The following is a 13743-nucleotide window of genomic DNA, read 5'->3' on the forward strand; positions in this document are numbered from 1 at the left end:
CATGTTGGCCAGGCTGGTCTCGAACTCTCGAACTCCTAACCTCAAGTGATGCACCCGTCCCGACCTCCCAAAGTGCTGGGATTACAGGCATGAGCCACCGTGCCTGGCCTTATTATTCGTCTTCTTAGTCTGCTTTCAGATGAGGACACAGAGCCACAGGAGTTACAAGGGTGGAGGTGCTGGGAAGTCAGGACCAAAATCAGCCTCCTGACTCCAGAACTCATTTTCTCAATCATCATGGGTTTTGCCCCCCAAGAAGAGAACCAACCACCATGGGTGCTAAACCAGTGGCCGATATAGCAAAGTGTATTGGAGCAGAGATCCCAGCGGGCTTCCTAGAGGAAGAGGATTACAAAAAATTGGGCAGAGCCCACGTGGCACAGTACAGGTTTCCTCTCTCCAGACCACATAAGGGCATTTGCCAGGAACCTGGGGGCTGGGTGACCTTGCCCCAGCCCTCTGAAACTCACCCCATCCAGAGGGACACAGTAGGAATCTGTCCCACCTGGCTCAGGGAGGGCCTGCCCCCACCTCCCGCCCCACCCCACAGGCCTGTCTGCATGCCAGGCCAGAGCTGGCCACATGCCCACACATCTCTCCTCATTCTGCAGGCTCCAGGAAGGAAAGTCCAAGACCAAGGTTATTATAGGGGTCACATACCTTAAGGAGTGAGTGGAGGGGCTGGCACACAAGCCACAGGTTATTCAACGCAGTGCTATTCGTGATCACCAAAGATCGGAACTGATCTCATGTCCATCAGCAGGGGATGGGACTAAGATATTTTGGCACAACCACATACGACTCAAGTGTCAAGGGAGGAAGAGTGGGGGAGTCTTGAATAAATAACAAAAGCTGGCGTTTACGCAGGACTTTGCACATGGTGGGGGCTGCTTGCAAGTACTTTGCATGTTATTAACTCATTTAATCCTTACATCACCCCAGGAGGAGGAACCATTATTATCTCTTTAAAATGACACCTTTGCCGGGCGCGGTGGCTCAAGCCTGTAATCCCAGCACTTTGGGAGGCCGAGACGGGCGGATCACGAGGTCAGGAGATCGAGACCATCCTGGCTAACACGGTGAAACCCCGTCTCTACTAAAAAATACAAAAAACTAGCCAGGCGAGGTGGTGGGCGCCTGTAGTCCCAGCTACTCGGAGGCTGAGGCAGGAGAATGGCATAAACCCAGGAGGCGGAGCTTGCAGTGAGCTGAGAACCGGCCACTGCACTCCAGCCCGGGTGACAGAGCGAGACTCCGTCTCAAAAAAATAAAATAAAATAAAATAAAATGACACTTTTAAAATGACACCAGGTGGGAGGAGCACTTGAGTTCAGGAGTTCAAGACCAGAGGGCAACAAAATGAGACCTCATCTCTACAAAAAATTCAAAAAATTAACCAGGCCTGGTGGTCCACACCTGTAGTACCAGCTGTTCAGGAGACTAAAGTGGGAGGATTGCTTGAGCCCAGGAATCTGAGGCTGCAGTGAGCCATGATTGCACCACTACACTCCAGCCTGGGTAAAAAAGTAAGATCCTGTCTTAAAAAAAAGAAATATATATATATATATATATACACACACACACACACACACACACAGAGAGACATATATATATATATACACACATATATTTTAAAATATATATACCTCAAAAAATATTATATAAATAATATTTTAAAAATATATAAAATGAAGGTGCCACTTGGTTGAGTTTATGGTTAAAAAATAAATAAAATTAAAAAAAAGAAAAAAACAGAGGCACCAAGAAGTGAAGTTTCTTGAACCCAGGTTCATGGTCAACAAACAGTGGACTGGGCCAGGCACGGTGGCTCACACCTGTAATCCCAGCAATTTGGCAGGCAGAGGCTGGAGGATTGCTTGAGTTTAGGAGTTCGAGACCAGCCTGGGCAACACGGCAAAAATCACATCTCCACTGGTCTGGTGGCTCACGCCTGTAATCCCAGCAATTTGGGAGGCGGAGGCGGGCGGATCACAAGGTCAGGAGATTGAGACCATCCTGACAAACACGGTGAAACCGCATATCTACTAAAAATACACACACACACACACACACACACACACACACACACACACACACAAAATTAGCCGGGCATGGTGGCGCTCACCTGTAGTCCCAGCTACTTGGGAGGCTGAGGCAGGAGAATCGCTTGAACCCAGGAGGCAGAGGTTGCAGTGAGCCAAGATTGTGCCCCTGCAGTCCGGCCTGGGTGACAGAGTGAGACTCTGTCTCAACAACAACAGAAAATCATCTCTACTAAAAAACTGCAAAAATTAGCCAAGTGTGGTGGCACACACCTGTAGTCCCAGCTACCCGGGAAGCTGAGGTGGGAGGATCACCTGAGCTCGGGAGGTCAAAGCTGCAGTTAGCTGCACTCCGGCCTGGCAACCAGAGTGAGATCCTGTCTCAGAACAAACAGACAAACAAACAGTAGACCTGAAATTTGGTGCAAGCAGCAGGCGCCAGACCCATGCTTGGTCCCATCCTCCCAGCATCTCTGTTTTGTCCTGGGTCGCTAGGCCAGGAGCTCCCTGGAACCTGGGAAGGAAGAGAAGAGTGCAGACAAACGTCAGCACCCCCACCCTCCGCTGGCCTTGGGGAGCAGGTGTCATTAGAGGAGGCTCAACTGAAGCCTGCATCTGAAACAGATTCTCATAACTCAGGCGCTGTGGTAGCCAACTTCTCTCTACAGTCAATTACGGCCAGCGGGGCCCACTGATTATTTTTATAGCCTTTCCTGGAGTCATGACAAGGAAAACTAAATGATCCACAGGACCCCTTTCATCACTAACAGCCGGGTTTCACGGTTGGGGGTGGAGGAAGGAAAGAAAAATCACTTTTTTCCCCACTTTGAGTTAATCGACAGAACTCAAGTCTGGGCAGCCAATATGTTGGTGTTGAGAAAAGCTGTTCTCAAGCAGAACTAATTGGCAACAGAAATGGAATTTTCTTCCCCACCTCCCTAAAAAATATAAACATGCTTTATCCCAGAGAATTACCCTTCAGAATAGGTATTGCAGACTTGTTGTGTGCAGCCGCCCGTGCGCAGCTGGTAATCTCATGCCGACCTGGCCAAAGGCTGCCTGTGCTGGTTACAGCTCCACCAGAGCAGTCTCTTTCACAATACAATGGTCACGAAGGTCAGTGGCCCAAACCAGCCCAGCCAGCCGAGAGTGGACACTTGCTTTCCTGATGCCCAGCACCTATCTCCTGCTCCTACGAACAGCCTTTGGCTTTTGTTAGGTCGGGGGGTGGAAGGGCACCCTGATTTGCAGGTACAAGTGTGAGTGGCATTGATACCCCCTCAGCTCCAGGGATAAGCTCTGACAGGCATAAGCCAAAGAACATACTCCAGGGAAATTTTAAGAAGGGGAATATAACATAACAGGAAACAATAGCTGGCACAGTGGCTCACACCTTCATCCCAGCACTTTGGGAGGCTAAGGTGGGTGAATCTATTTCAGCTTAGGAGTTTGAGACCAGCATGATCAACAAAGTGAGACCCCAGCCTCTGCAAAAAATAAAAACTGACTGGGCGTGGTGGTGCATGCCTGTAGTCCCAGCTGCTTAGGAGGCTGAGATGGGAGGATCTGCTTGAGCCTGGGAGGTGGAGGCTGCAGTGAACCAAGATCATGCCACTGCACTGAGCCTGGATGACAAAGTCAAACCCTGTCTCCAAAAAACAAAAGAAGAAAAGAGAAGAAACAATAAGAGCACAAGAAAAAATGAGGCTTCTGGAAAAGACGGCTCTTTTCATTTTACAGAAATTGAGGTTCAGAGACGCGACGCAACTGCTCAGAGGTATACAGTGAGGTGGGAGGGGATCCAGGGTTTGAACCCAAGTCTGTAGGACTGAGGAGTCTGCAACCCTTAACTGCAGGCACTACTGAAAGGCAGCATAAACCTCAGAGGAAGCCAGAAGAGCTGGATTCAAACCCAGTTCTGCCATTTACTCCCTGTGTAATCTCAGGCAAGTTACTTAACCTCTCTGTTCCTCAGTTTCCGTATCTGTAAAGTGGGGCTTCTAAGGGCAACTCTGTTTGCAGGATCTGAGGGGTAAATAATTAATAGCAATATCTGTAAAGTGCACGCAACAGTGCCCGTCACGGACCAAGGATTCGCCCCTTCCCCACCACACGGTTTCCCACACGCGGTGAGAACCAGACCAAATAAAAGGAGGTGGAGGGGAGGAAGGAAAAGTTGACGTTATCAGATCTGTAATCCCTACTCTCCGTGTAGTACAGCTGCCAGGCTTGGCTGTCCTCCAGGAGAAGCTGTGCCACAAAGATGTGGGACGTCACGAACACGCAGCCCATTCAAGGCTTTTGGACGTTCCAACCCCGTCCTTGGTGTCAGTCAAGATCTAGGGGAAATTCCACCCATTCAGGTGGCAAAAAGTAAGACATCTGACAAATGCCATGTGTAGAGGGTGCCTTGTGAATTGGTACAACCATTGGAAAATAATTCAGCATACGATTTCATATTCCAGCAATTCTACTCCCAGGTACATACTTGAGACACACTCCTGTATGTGTGCGATAGGACAGTACACGAACCCTCAAAGCAGAACCGTTTATGTAGCAAACAAAACTGGCAAACGGAAACAACCCACGTGGTCATAGACAGGAAAAATAAATGCTGGTATGCCATGGAATAGTACACAGCAGAGAAAAGTAAATGAACAAGTGTTATGCAATCATATCAATGAATTTTAGCAATAAAATGATTTATAAAAATATAAGTGCCAGGGGCTGGGCACCGTGGCTCACACCCATAATCCCAGCACTTTGGGATGCTAAGGCAGGCTGATTGCTTGAGGCCAGGAGTTCAAAGCCAGCCTGGGCAATATGCAACATGGCAAAGCCCTGTCTCTACAAAAAAGTAGCCGGGTGTGGTGGTTCATGCCTGTAGTCCCAGCTAACAGGGAGGGTGAGGTGGGAGGATCACCTGAGCCCAAGAAGTCAAGGCTACAGTGAACTGAGATTGCACCGCTGCACTCCAGCCTGGGTGGCAGAGTGAGACCCTGTCTCAAAATATGTGTGTGTGTGTGTGTGTGTGTGTTTGTGTGTCTGCGTGTATGTGCCAGAAGACAAGATACATCTTTATGTAAAGTTCAAACAGCAGTAAAAGTAAATGATACATTATTTTGGCATACATGTAAGTGATAAAAGTATTTTTTTAAGCAAGGGAAATTGAGAAGAAGAAAATGTTCTGGAAATGGATGGCGCTGATAATTGCACAACATCGTGAATGTGCGTAATGCCGCTGAATTGTACACCTAAAATGGCTAAAGTGGTAAATTCTGTGATTTTTACCACAATTTTTAGAAAGGCAAGGGAAAGCTAAACACAGAATTCAAGATAGCAGCTACTACCACAGTGGGAGAGGGAGGGAGGCAAGATGGGAAAAGAGTTCGGAAGTAGATGTAAAATGGTTGTCCGAGTCCCAGCACTTAGGTGGGGCCATGGCTTCACAGGTGTTTATCATTTTATAAATAGCTATAGGCTGGGCGTGGTGGCTCACGCCTGTAATCCCAGCACTTTGGGAGGCCGAGGCGGGTGGATCACAAGGTCAGGAGATCGAGACCATCCTGGCTAACACGGTGAAACTCCGTCTCTACTAAAACTACAAAAAATTAGCTGGGCGTGGTGGCGGGCGCCTGTAGTCCCAGCTACTCGGCATGCTGAAGCAGGAGAATGGTGTGAACCCGGGAGGTGGAGCTTACAGTGAGCTGAGATCGCACCACTGCACTCCAGTCTGGGAGACACAGCCAGACTCCGTCTCAAAAATAAATAAATAAATAAATAGCTATAAAGAGATTGTTAGATGGAAGGGTAGGTGGAGCTGTTCAGGTGCCCTTTCAGTATGTCATTATGGAATGATGAATCATTCAATCCTACTTACTTTTCCTTTTTTTTTTCTTTGAGATGGAGTCTCACTCCATCGTCCAGGTTGCAGTGCAGCAGTGAGATCTCAGCTTGCTGCAACCTCCACCTCTTGGGTTCAAGTGATTCTTCTGCCTCAGCCTCCCGAGTAACTGGGATTACAGGTTCGTGTCACCATGCCTGACTAATTTTTGTGTTTTTAGTAGAGACGGGGTTTCGCCATATTGGCTGGGCTGGTCTCAAACTCCTGACCTCAGGTGATCCACCCGCCTCGGCCTCCCAAAGTACTGGGATTACAGGCATGAGCCACTGTGCCCGGTCAATTCTGCTTACTTGAGGTCCATTTTTAAAAAAGGAGGCCAGGCGCAGTGTCTCATAACTGTAATCCCAGCACTTTGAGAGGCCAAGGCGGGTGGATCACCTGAAGTCAGGAGTTCGACACCAATCTGGCCAACACAGCAAAACCCTGTCTCTACTAAAAATACAAAAATTAGCCGGTGTGGTGGCCCATGCCTGTAGTCCCAGCTACTCAGGAGGCTGAGGCAGGAGCATCACTTGAACTTGGGAGGCGGAGGTTGCAGTGAGCCGAGATTGCACCATCGCACTCCATCCTGGGTGACAGAGTGAGGCTCCATCTCAAAAAAAAAAAAAAAAAAAAAATCCCTACCTTCAGGAAACTCACATTCCAGCATCTAGCAGGGGACACTTAAGAAAATAAGAATATATATGTATGTATGTTAGATGATGAGACATGTGTGGTAAGGAGAAAAATAAACCAGAAAAGGGATGGAGAAGACCAGGGAGCAAAGGAAGGCTGTAATTTTAAATGGAGACTCAGGACGGCCTCACCGTGAAGGTGATGTTTGTGTAAAGACCTGGGCGATATGAACAAGTGGGCCACGTGGATATGTGAAGAATGAGCACCCAGGCAGAGAGAAAAGCGATTGCAAACGTCCTGGGGCAGGACTGTGCCTGACCTCAAGAACAGCAAGTGTGGGGAATGGGAGGGAGGAGAGACAAGGTCAGAGAGGCCCGGGCCCTGCAGGCCTTGTGGGCCGTGGTGAGGACTTTGCCTGTGCTCTGGGCAAGGTGGGACCAGGGCTGGCTGGAGACAGGAGGTATCCTGAACAGAGAAGGAACGGGATCTGATTTCATTTTAACAGGACCTCACTGGCTGCACACAGAGAACCAGAAACACCGGTGAGGAGGCAACGGCAATAGTCCAGAGAGAGACACCATAGCCGCTGGGACCAGGGTGGAGGGAGCGGAGGTGACACAGAGCTGTCAGCTTCTGGGTGCAGGTTGACAGGGTAGCCAACGGAATTTCTTTTTTGTTCCTCTTTGTTTTTGAGACAGGGTCTCACTCTGTCACTCAGGCTGGATTGCAGTGGCACAAACATGGCTCATTGTGTAGCTTCAACTTCCTAGGCTCAAGTGAGCCTCCTGCCTCAGTTTCCTGAGTAGCTGGGACCACAGGTGCATGCAACCACACCCAACTAATTATTTAAAATATGTTTGTAGAGACAGGGTCTTGCTATGTTGACCAGGCTGGTCTTGAACTCCTGGTCTCAAGCGATCCTCCTGCCTTGGCCTCCCAAAGTGCTGAGATTACAGGCATGAGCCACTGTGCCTGGCCTGATGGGATAGAATTTTTTAAAAAATAGGCTGGGCACGGTGGCCCACACCTGTAATCCCAGCACTTTGGGAGGCCAAGGTGGGCAAATCACCTGAGGTCAGGAGTTTGAGACCAGCCTGGCCAACATGGTGAAACACCTGTCTCTACTAAAACTACAAAAATCAGGCGTGGTGGCGCACACCTGTAATCCCAGCTACTAGGGAGGCTGAGGCAGGAGAATCTCTTGAACCTGGGAGGCAGAGATTGAAGTGAGCCAAGATGGCGCCGCTGCACTCTAGCCTGGGTGACAGAGCGAGACTCCATCTCAAAAAAACAAAAAACAAAAACAAACAAAAAAACCCCCTGCTCTTCTAGGACTTCTGTGATGTGGGCATCAAAATGAATGTTTTAGGTCTTCATGGGCTCACATGGAAAAATGTCCAGGACACCTGTCGGTTGAAAGAAGGAAGATGCAGAATAAAATGTATAGAATGATCCCATTTTTGAAAATTAAAATTACGTGAAAAAGAAAAAAATAGGAATGAGGTGAATGAATGGCCTGAAAGCATAGACGCCTGGCTCTTAACAGGGGTGGCCCAGGGTGGGTACAGGAGCCACTGAGGTTTAAACTCAGGCGCGCCCTTCCTACCTCGCAAAACAATGAAACATGCATGCTTGGGGCCGGGCACAGTGGCTCATGCCTGTAATTCGAGCACTTTTGGAGGCCTGTGGGTAGATCACCTGAGGTCAGGAGTTCAAGACCTGCCTGACCAATATGATGAAACCCCGTCTCTACTAAAAATACAACAATTAGCCAGGTGTGGTGGCAGGCACCTGTAGTCCCAGCTCCTCGGGAGCTCTTGAGACAGGAGAATCACTTGAACTCAGGAGGCAGAGGTTGCAGTGAGCTGAGATCGCACCACTGCACTCCAGCCTGGGCGACAGAGCGAGACTCTGTTAACAAAAAAAAGAAAAGAAAATGCACGTTTTAGTTCTCTTTTAAACTGCTGTGGGCATGGTTCTCCTCTTGTATTGCAGTCGCGCTTCTCTTAGCTAATGTCCCACCTGGGCCTCCTCTTTGGCCTGGACTATAAGAGAGCGGAACTTGGGAATGAGAAATATTTTCCTCTCGTGCTTGCTGGCTTAGGCCCTTAGAACTGGAAAGGGCCCACCTGGCTCCTAGAGTTTCTAAAAACAGCAAGCTGTCTGAACTTTCCTATAGGTTTGGCTTAGCCGTTCCTCTGACTTGTTCCAAGATGCCGTTTCTGTTAGGGCATCATTCGCTGTGCATGAAAACAAAGAATGGCAGGAGAGAGACTAGAAACGGAACAGGACTAATCGGGAGCCGCTGCAGATGGACTCGAAATGCCCCGCGAACGCAGACACAGTGGACACAATGGAGAGTGCGTCCCAGGGCCTTTGTCACTAGTGGAGCTGGGGCCCAGATGCTGCTAGTGTAGATGGGGTCTCTACCCCACCCGATCTGTCTGCATCCACTCCAATGCTTCCGGCAAGAGAGAGGAGTTCGGCTGCTGGTTTAAGTGAGAGGAGAAAGTTGAAAGATTTGCATCCAAGACCTGTGCCTGGGGTCTGAATTCCTTTGGAAGAGGACTGAGGACTGTTCGTGAGAGGATTTTGGACAACCCGGACACGACCATAGGTGCTGTGGAACTAGTGGTGCCCTGGCAAAGGTTTAGCAACCAGCTCTCTCCACCAGAAAGTGAGTGTGGTGCACGTGTGTGCATGGGCGAGTACATATATTTGCATATCCACACACACTACTTCGGTTTATCATAAATTGTATTGATGTAGGCTGGGCGCAGTGGCTCGCGCCTGTAAGCCCAGTGCTTCGGGAGGCTGAGGTGGGTGGATCACTTGAGGTTAGGAGTTCGAACCAGTCTGGCCAACATGGTGAAACCCCGTCTCTACCAAAAATATAAAAAATTAGCCAGGCATGGTAGCAGGCGCTTGTAATCCCAGCTACTTGGGAGGCTGAGACAGGAGAATTGCTTGAACCTGGGAGGTGGAAGTCGCAGTGAGCCGAGATCACGCCACTGTCCTCTAGCCTAGGCAACAGAGTGTGACTCCATCTCAAAAAAAAAAAAATTGTCTTCAAATAAAGGATGTGCAGCACACAATTTACAAATAAAAATAAAACTTACAATACCCTTTTTTTGTACATGTAATATAATCATTTCATTCACAGGTAGCAGTTTTGTTGATTTTTTGCCCCCAGCAAAATCTGTAATCAACCTATGGTTACAATTGATGAAGGAGTATAATTCTTCAGAAATACCAGTTAATATTTTCCTTTCTAAAAAATTTCTAATTATTTGTTTATCTATTTTTTATTTTTTTGAGACAGTGTCTTGCTCTGTGGCCCAGGCTGGAGTGCAGTGGTGAGATCACAGCTCATGGCAGCCTCGACCTCTTGGGCTCAAGCAATCCTCCCATCTCAGCCTCCTGAGTAGCTAGGACTACAGGCACACACCACCACACTCAGCTATTTTTTTCTCAAATTATTTGTAGAGATGGGGTCCTGCTATGTTGCCCAGGCTGGTCTCAAACTCTTGGGCTCAAATGATCCTCCTGTCTCGGTCTCCCAAAATGCCGGGGTTATGTGTATGAGCCACCACACTCAGCCTTGATTACCTTTGTTTTTTCATACAATTTATTTCATTATAAGTTCATATAATTTAATATTTAACAATGGCTGTGTTTAGCAACCCGTTCACCTAATTCCTGAAAATCTGACAACCAGCTTTCACAAGCTGGTACAAGCTGACTCCAGCACACCTCTGTGTGGGGACAACATGGCAAAGAATATCACTGAACTGCGGAGGAAGCCATTATCTTCGTATCTGCCCAGAACCCAGGGCATCTCAAGTGTAAATAGCGGGAAGCTTTGGGAGTTTACAGAGACGGCACCGTGGGCACTGCTGTGCTGGGCAGGGAAGCATCTCCAAACGGCCCCAGAGGAAAGAGGAAGCAGGAAGGATGAATAAAACAAGAGACTGGTTCACGAGGGCACGTGAAATACCCCTTTGGAGCTCCCCAGGAAGAACTGGGGGATCCTGGGGGAGCACGGAGGTTCTAATGGGGAAAACCTCAGCAACCAGTGGGCCTCTGGGTCAAAGCACTCAGTACAATGCTGAGCCACAAGATCATGACACACTTTCAACAACCCATTAGGCTCCTCAGAAGCTGCAGGGCCATCGGGTTGTTACAACTGACCCGCGTGCTGATGGTACCACAGGCCATCAGTCCTTTTCCCCAAGCCCACCTTCATTCCAGCCTCCTCCAGCGCCATCCTGGACTTCTCTAGGGAAGTGGCGGGGAGATTTTCCTCCTCTCCAAACTTCCTTTTTTTTTTTTTTTTTGAGATGGAGTCTCGTTCTGTTTCCCAGGCTGGAATGCAGTGGCATGATCTCAGCTCACTGCAACCTCTGCCTCCCCAGTTCAAGCGATTCTCCTGCCTCAGCCTCCCGAGCAGCTGGGAGTATAGGCACGCACCACCACGACCAGCTAATTTTTTGTATTTTTAGTAGAGATGAGGTTTCGCTATGTTGGTCAGGCTAGTCGCAAACATCTGACTTCAGGTGATCGGCCTGCCTTGGCCTCTCAAAGTGCTAAGATTACAGGCGTGAGCCACTGCATCCAGCCTCACTCCAAACTTCATCTTACTTTCAGACACCCTCACCCAGTTCAGAGCTTAAGTGCTCTTCAACCAGACTCATGGAATCTGAGGGTTGCAGAGGACTTTAGAGCTTTTCTAAAATAATCCCTTTGTTTTAAAGATGAGGAAGCTGAGAGAAGGGAAGTGACTTGCTCAAGGTCGCAAAGAAAATCCAGGGTGGAACTGGGTAGGGTGACCAATTGTCCCGGTTTGCATGGGACTGGGGGAGCTTCTGGACAAGTTGCTCCCAGAGCTGAGACCACAGACTCAGGGCTGACTCGTCCCCAAGGTGGGCGGTGGGGGGTTCACAGCCAGTCCCTGAAAGGAAAGGAGGCCTGGATCAGTACAGAGCTGCTTCATGATGGAATTTTCCAAGGGAAGAAAAAAGGCCACATCTGGGTGCTGGGACCTTTGACTCTGGCCTGATGCCTGGAACTCCAGGGATTCCCCACCTGCTGTGTGTTTCCTGGCTCTTGAATGTAAACTGCACCCTCCCTTTCCATGCCAGGGAGACACGAGCTGACTTTATCTGTCTCTTATCTCTTGGCTGCTGCCAGCCACAGCTGCAGGGATATATATGCAAATAGCTTACGATAATATTAATATGTGATTCCCCCCAGGGGAGGCATGTGGAAAGCGCTGTACACATTTCACAATTCTGTTTCATCCAAAAACGCTGCACGGGCCCAGAGTGATTCGAAACAGATTTTCTGCAAAGGCAAAATAAAATTGGAACAAAACCTAGTTGAGGCATATGCCAGTTTCCCTGCCCCCAGCTCTCTCCTCCTCTGACATATTAACCCTCTTCTCTCATGCCCCCAGGAGCCTCCTACAACAAGGCAGCAAATCTAGGAAATTGCACTGGGCGCTCATCATTCAGGCCTGGAGCCCCTACCCCATCCCAGGGCCGCCAGCCCCCACCCTGGGTTGACACATCCTTTAGAGAGTAAAAGGATGCTTGCCGGTGTCAGCCTGCCACTCCTTCTGTCCCACCTCTGCCTCCCTCCTGCAGGTGATGCTCTATCCTTACCTCCTTCTCCTTCACTCCTGCTGCTTGGGATAATTGCAGAACCATGGAGCACAGAATACAGAATACTGGGGGTATGCAGAAGAGTTTAGCCAAAGCAAAGTCGGAAAAACCTAGGTCTTTTCTGGTTTCTGCCACTGACGGACTGTGTGACCTCAGCAAGTCAGTTCGCTTCTCCCAGCTGCTGTTTCCTCCGTGTACAATGAGGACACCAATAATACCTACCCCACAGGGGGCTTACAGGGATTTCCCCAGCCCACTCTTCAAAAATGCCTACACAGTGCCTGGCCTATCGCAGATGCACAAGGAATAGCTGTCATCATGAGAATCTCTTAAAGATCACCCAGTTCAACCACGGTTTTAGAAATGGACAAACGGAGGCCTGGAGAGGGCAAATAACTTGCCTAAGGCCACACAGCACGATACCGCCATCCCATCTCAGACTCAACCCAGGTTCCCTTCTCTGGCCTTGGGAGCTCCAGGTGGCCTGTGAGGAAGGGCTGCCTCCTCCCGTCACCCCCAGCTCCAGAAGTCTGTCCACACAAGGCGGCGTCACGGCACACATGGGAAGCAGTCACTTCACACTCACCATCGAGCAGGTCTGGACACTCAAGTGCAGTCCGGCCGCCCTCCTTGCAGCTGCCTCACTTTCTCTATTGCCGCCAGCAAGCGTCTGCCCCCATCTGGCCCGGGACTCCCGGACTTGAGCTAGGGCTCGGCAAAGTCCATCCACTCTGGCCACCAGCCGCGGGTCCCGCTCTCTGGGAAGATCGCCTTGAGGACCTGCTGCGCCCCCAGTCTTCCTTCTGGTGCAGGGGGGCCAGTGTCCTGCCGGGCTCTGATAATGCAGCCGGGACTCTTATCTGGCCTGTGTCAGGGTGCAGGCGGCCATGGAGCTGGGGTTCCAGGAAGCCCTCCTGGGGCCCCCCAGCCGGCCCCGCTCCCCCCGGATGCCGCCTGCTGCTCTGGACGCGGCCGATTGCTTGTCAGTGTCACTCCCAGCTCTGCCGGGGGGAATTCCATGCTGGCCCCCTGCAGGCGGGGCCCCCACCCCTTCACGTCCCACCCCCCACTCCCATTTTGGCAGGGGGACTGGGAAAAGGCAGCTAATTTCAAGTCCGCACAGCGTTTGTGGTCGTGTCCTGAATCCTCCACGATTAATCACAGAGCATCTGATTTCTGCTTTGCCTCAGAGAGGGGCGGAGGGGACGCCTGGAAGTTTCTGTTTACTCCATTCTGCACTAGGCTGCGTGTTAATCACAAACAGACTGGGACGCAGCCTACCCCTCCGAAACTGCTCTTGGCCACCCCTCCCTCCTCCAGCCCTCTCCTTCCTCTTCTTACCTTGTCACTGTCCTCCAGCCCCTTCCTCACTCTTTCTCCTTTCCCTCCTTTCTTTCCCCTTTCCCATCTGTCCCCCTCTTCAGTCCAGATCTGATCCATTGCACACCCCTTCCTTCCGTCCTAGGTTTCCCCCAAGCCCCTTTCCCCCTTTGCGCCTCCCACTTCTCCTAGATCCAGA

At 50.0% G+C, this 13743-nt stretch overlaps 1 protein-coding gene across 3 annotated transcripts in view; it reads right to left on the minus strand.

Moving 5' to 3' along the window:
* Window positions 1–13433, minus strand: part of RIPOR3 (RIPOR family member 3) — a 106018-nt gene extending 92585 nt beyond the window's left edge. The window contains exon 1 of one of the 3 annotated variants that reach the window (XM_030914148.1): window positions 12811–13432. In XM_030914148.1, coding sequence (XP_030770008.1) covers window positions 12811–12813 — 3 coding nt within the window. In that variant the 5' untranslated portion in view covers window positions 12814–13432. Of the gene's footprint in view, window positions 1–12810 lie in introns of all 3 variants that reach the window. The other 2 variants (XM_030914147.1, XM_030914149.1) reach the window with 2 other exon arrangements.
* Window positions 13434–13743: the final 310 nt, after the last annotated feature.

This window comes from Rhinopithecus roxellana, chromosome 13, assembly GCF_007565055.1.
Source record: "Rhinopithecus roxellana isolate Shanxi Qingling chromosome 13, ASM756505v1, whole genome shotgun sequence".
Taxonomy (NCBI): Eukaryota; Metazoa; Chordata; class Mammalia; order Primates; family Cercopithecidae; genus Rhinopithecus; species Rhinopithecus roxellana.